General features: G+C 36.0%; 1 protein-coding gene across 2 annotated transcripts in view; it reads left to right on the forward strand.

Annotated features, from left to right (window-relative positions):
- The window catches only part of RELN (reelin), a 490,103-nt gene extending 484,721 nt beyond the window's left edge, over window positions 1-5,382 (forward strand). For both annotated transcript variants that reach the window (XM_087441541.1, XM_004439311.3), the window contains exon 64: window positions 4,281-5,382. In XM_087441541.1, the coding sequence (XP_087297667.1) occupies window positions 4,281-4,377 (97 nt within the window). In that variant the 3' untranslated portion in view covers window positions 4,378-5,382. The remainder of the gene's footprint in view (window positions 1-4,280) is intronic.
- The last annotated feature ends 618 nt before the right edge of the window (window positions 5,383-6,000 follow it).

A 6,000-nucleotide genomic window follows, 5' to 3' on the forward strand; every position in this document is an offset into this window, starting at 1 on the left:
ACCAACTCTCTATCTTCCCCGTTTCTTTTAGAATCTATTAAAAATCAATTGAATTTTTTTCATAATAATAAATGACCTAAGATAGTGGCTCCAGGGAAGAGTAACACTTCAAAAGAGCACAGAGTCACTAGTTCTTGAAAGATCTTGCAATATCCATATTTCCTATGCAGAAACAGGGAAGCATTTTATAATTCCATATGCCATCTACATCCCTCAAGTCCCTCTGCGATAATGGAAATTTAAGTTAGCATTTCCAAGAAGCCCTTGATGTTCATTCTCCCTTCCTTCAATGGCTTACTCTTAATGGGAGAATTTTAAAATGGACCTCGTGGCCGGCCCCGTGGCTTGGTGGTTAAGTGCGCGCGCTCCGATGCTGGTGGCCCGGGTTCGGATCCCGGGCGCGCACCGAGGCACCACTTCTCCGTCCATCCTGAGGCCGAGTCCCACATACAGCAACTAGAAGGATGTGCAGCTATGACATACAACTAGCTACTGGGGCTTTGGGGGGAAAAAATAAATAAATAAAATCTTTAAAATGGACCTCGTTCTATCCACAGCCAAAGCAAATTGATATGTCAAGTTGCGTAGTTGATATGCCCTGGAATAAACATTACCTGCTTTCATTGAATTTATAATAAAAAATATTTTCCCCTCTAATTGCAGTAAAGAAATAAATCTTTAAAATTCCATCACACCTATTATTATTTTGGTTATAAGGTTGTATGTAGCTATACATCTACATGTATCAAAAACAAAAATAGGCTCACAGATCTGCTCCACGAAAAAAAATAAACACGAGATTTTGAAACTTGTTTAAAATTCCCCTAATGCCCAATCCTGTAAGTTAGACATTTTAGAAGCCACGATAACTGTTTAATAACCATGTCAGTTTGTTAAATGGCCCTAGAGGCAGACAGCATTTTGCTATAGCTTCCCATGGTGCTTGATTTTAAAAAGCTTATGAACTGTAAAAATCTGCTTCGTTAGATTCCAACCTAACTGACTCCAGAAATGTTTATGTTTTACATATGAAATTACTAGTTAGTTTCAAGGATGCTTTGAAAATGTGACCATTTTTAATGTGACTATATAAACACTAGGCATCCATAGAGAACATCTATAGCAAATGCTGTGTGCATATCAACATTCTCAGGAGTCCAAAGATAAGCTACTGATACATAAATTTATTCAAAATTAGAGGACATCCAATGAATCAAAATGCCTCCTAAATTAGATGTAAGCTTCCATGCTGGATCGATCGTCGAGGTATTAAAGATCTGCAACCTGTTAATATTTATTTTTTCACATATAAAGATGGGGAATTTAAATCAGTCCATAAGAAGTAAATAGTTATATGGAGAAGCTGCTTTAAAGCCATTAAACATGCATGTCAACTTTTCTTAAAATTAAATGTTCCTTTGTTCCCATATATTGAGGTCACTTTCATGTCAATCTAGGTTGTATTGAGATAACTAAATATCTTGAGTGTTCTGAGTTTATCTTTTTTTCCATGTAAAATCTTTTAACGATTTTAAATTCTCTTTGAGTACTTTATATTTTTAAACATGTTTTCAACAGAATGATTTTCATTGCTTTAACTTTGCAATTATTCCTTATAGTTAAAGAGTAATGATTTACAACAGGAATCCAATCAGTAAGTCACCAAATTTCAACAAACATGCCTTGGACCCCCACGGGCGAGGCAGGAGGCTCAGTGCTGTGGTATGGGGGCGGGGGAGTTGGGGGACAGGCCACTACACCAACAGAAGTTTAGTCATGGGGAGCCAAGACATGAACCCAAATAATCTCCATTCAAAACCAAAAATGAGCACTATGAGGGTTCATAGTAGGGGGAAAAGTCAATTCTGAAGGAGGTGAGCAATGAATAAAATGTGATACTGGAAAACTAAGTAGAAATTTAGGAAGTGATGTTGGGGATTAGCCAATGAGGCAGATGGAAGAGGTTCAAGGTGGGTTTGAATAGAGCAGTCTGTATAGGAGTGTAGTGGACGAGAGGACTTGAAAAACAGAATAAGATTAAATGTATAGAGGACTTGAATTGTATTGAAATGTATAGAGGACTTGTATTATCTGACTAAGTTAATTTAGATGGCGCTCCATAGTCAAGAGGATTATGAATGGCTTTTTAACAAGCTAAAGCCAGCGTTTGAGGGGAAGTTTACTGAATCTGATGTGCAAAATCCACTGTATGTCTCTGTGGGAGGATACACACATACATGCAGTTATACATTCAATAATACTCCTTAGTATTTTATGGCTTCTTTTCAGTGGTGTTTCTTTCATAAGGGGAGAGAATGAAGAGGCTAGTTTGGGGGGCCACTATGATAGCTCAGGGAAAGGGCCAAAGGTGACCTAGGGTGCTGGCAGGAAGACAGCTAGTGCCAGTCCCAATCTTTTGTGACTAAAGAGGTAACAGGATTCTGTCTCCTGACGCTTGATTAGTTCAATACATTAAGTCATTGTCCTTTTTTGTAACTGGATTTTACATGGGCAGCAATTAGTACTAACAGCAGCTAATAAATAATGGATAATTTCATTTCCTGCTTCAACTATGACATTGAAACTGATCAACTTAGTTGCTACATGTAATACCGTTACATCGGGGGAGGAAGAAAGGGTAGTCAAGCTACATGAAGATAAACCTGATTTTTTTTGTATTTTTCTCTACAATGTCTTTAGAGTATATTCTTAGTTTCCATTCTATAGTTTCTAGCATTTCGACAATACAGAAATCTAGAGCAAAAAGTTATTAGTGCTTCATTTTGTTTTATAAAATATGTAACAATGCGGTATCTATCTTTTTATCAGGTTTTCAGCACAGATGCTATTGCTTTTTGATTAAACATATCTGATGACATTCAATTTATGTATTTTCCTTTGAGATATTTTATTATGTTTTCTTTTCTAATAATCAAACTTAACTATAAAATTCTCATTTTAAAGTTTTCTGTATGTTGCAAGTGTTAGTATAATATACCTAAGTATAATACCTAGTATAATGTACTAGGTAAAACATATCGTTTTACACCTTGCCTGGTATATTGATCATTAATAACCCAGAAGAATATCCTGCTCAGTGCAAAATTACCCTTTCCCTCCTCTTCACCCTAACTCAGGTTCATATCGTATTGACTTCACGGTGGAATCACATCACATGACATTATCCCACTCCAGATGCATTTTATCTCCCCATGAAATTAATGAGGAAAAGACATTGGGACCAGACAGTATTCAAGAGATTCAATGAATCTGGAAAATACTTATAGGCTCACACTTAAAAACCACATTTTGATGCCACACATTTTGATGCCACATATAGATATGTTGTAACTCGGAACAGTGTGTGAAAGGAATATGATTCTTTCCAGTGATGTTATAGGTAATGATCCTTTTTAAAGTATATTTTCCATACCAGAGCTTTAACAGCTGTCTCTACCAGTATTGTACAATTTCCTACAGGCTCCTAAAATCCATTTTCAGTCTTTTTGTTACCTTCACATATAGTGTGCATGTATGAATGTGTGTATGTAGATACGTGGGGGAAGATATATACACACATACGTGCACTTGTACATTCAATTGCACTTTCTCAGTGTTTTATGATCTTTTTCCAGTGGAGTGTCTCTTGCATAAGGCCGTGCTTACGTAGAATATGACCCAGCTGCTTATTGTTTGAGGAAGGCAATGGAAGCCAACATTCTGAGAAAAACTTACTTCTTCATTTTGCCCCTGAGACTGCATAAAATAGAAAGATCAAGCTGATTCAGCTAACAAGTTTGTTTTTTCTTTGTTTTTTTTTTCCTTATGCTTTAAATGAGAATGTTTGCTAAAGGCATCAAATATGTCTCCTACTTGTTAAAGACGTATTTAAATAAGGTAATGGGTACAGCACATGCTTCCTCTCAAATGAAATGCATCCAGGTAAATGTTTTGAGACAGAGTTCAAGAATAAAATTAAAAATCCAAAAACAGTTTCGGTCCACTCTTGCTATAAATCAAGAGAATTTACCATTTTTTCTGGTTGGGAGCTCACTCATGAAAAGAAAGGGGTTTCTTCAAGGCCGAGGGCAGTGAATACAGGTGTGACCTTTAGTTATTCTGTCCTGGGGTGGTAATGACACCCTGATCTATTAACCCTGAAAATTTTCAAATAAATATCAGGGTAACTTAGGACCTCGACTGGATTGTGCTTTCAATGATGGGACTTACATGCTCTTTCTCCTTTCCCTCCCTGCCTCTATACTTCCTGATTTTAACAGCACTCGAAAACAAAATTACATGATGAATTTTTCACGACAACATGGGCTCAGGCATTTCTACAACAGAAGACGAAGGTCACTTAGACGATACCCATGAAGAATCAAAAAGTTTATTTTTCCTTCCAACATGTGATGTGTTGCTTTCCATTTTTTTAAATCTCGCACTGCATCTGATATCAGGAAATTTCTGTGAAGGACTTGGTGATTAACTGAAAGCCCTTCTCAAGACCAAGTGTACACCACTTTCCCACACTGTGAACTAATGACAAGTGACTTATTTTCTCATAAGTAAATGTCTTCATGTTGATGTGTCCGTGGAAATTGTGATCTGTTGTAATATCAGTTACAGTGACAGTATTGAAAATAAGAAATAGTTTAACAGGAAAAAAAAGTTTAAGCACAAAAATTTAAGAGATTTTATGTTTAAAATGGCATTTAATACAATATTTAACATTCTTGGTCACAAAGTATTTAAGTGGACTGTATTTCAGCTATGTATCATGTTTTATATGATTAAATTATCATTGTCCTTTATGTATTCTCTTCTACAGTATAACACATTGACACTGTATTTGCTTATGTTGCAATATTTTGCTGCTGAATTTCAGGCTACTTGTATTCTGCAGAAAATTCGTTGAAATACCTACTCAAGAAGATAGTTGTAAAGATATTGTATCTCCTTTAATATACTCCTTAAAATGTATGTTGGTTTAGCGTTGTTTTGTGGATAAGAAAAATGCTTGACCTTGAAATATTTTCTACTTAAAAATTGTGGATGAAGACCCTATCTCCCACAAAGGAGTTTCCATTTCCTTGTCTAAAGATTTTTTTGAAGTGTTCTGTGGCTGATTTACTAACAGTAACTGCCATTTTGTGTCTGTGGTAACAGAGTGGTTTGTAAAACAGTGGATGTTTTCATTGTGTTCTCTTTGTGGATTGTTTTTCCTGCGGGTCATATTCATACCTTCTGATGAAGTTGTACCAACACCAGCAACATAATAATGGCCCTGTAGCCCTGAACTCTCTATTAATGTAACTAAAAACATTGCAAACTAGAGTGAACCAAGCTAAAAGCCCATGCTTAAATAAAAATTATGTCCAAAAGCCATTTGAAGTTCGTCTTTACTCATTTTTAATTAAATTTTGTGTAGGATTTTTAAGCCTGGTCGGGTTTGGAAAGGACGGTGTCAAATATATTCACCAGTTTTTTGATTCATCATTGATAATAGCAGTTATGAAGCCACACTTTCAATCTGGCCATTTTTCTCTTATTTGGTTTTTTCTATTAATCACTCTGTAATTACACTAAGAAAAGTCAATAGAGAATTCTGAAAATTATTTAACTCCTGAGAGTTTTGTTAGCTGCTAGCACAATGCCTGGCTCGTCGTAAGTTCTCGTGCATTCATTCAGCAAGTATTTGTTGAGTGCTTGCTGTGTGCCAGGCACTGTGATAAGTGTTGAGGATAAAAATGGTGATTGAGACATTTTCCCTGCTTGTTTTTTTTTTAATATTTATATTATAAATATTAAATATAAATATTAAATATATTATAAATAAATAAATATTTATTTATTTATTTTCCCCCCAAAGCCCCAGTAGATAGTTGTATGTCATAGCTGCACATCCTTCTAGTTGCTGTATGTGGGACCAGGCCTCAGCATGGCTGGAGAAGTGGTGCGTTGGTGCGCGCCCGGGATCCGAACCCGGGCCGCCAGCAG

The sequence above is a fragment of the Ceratotherium simum genome, chromosome 1, assembly GCF_057802395.1.
Source record: "Ceratotherium simum simum isolate JZ-2026a chromosome 1, ASM5780239v1, whole genome shotgun sequence".
Lineage (NCBI taxonomy): Eukaryota > Metazoa > Chordata > Mammalia > Perissodactyla > Rhinocerotidae > Ceratotherium > Ceratotherium simum.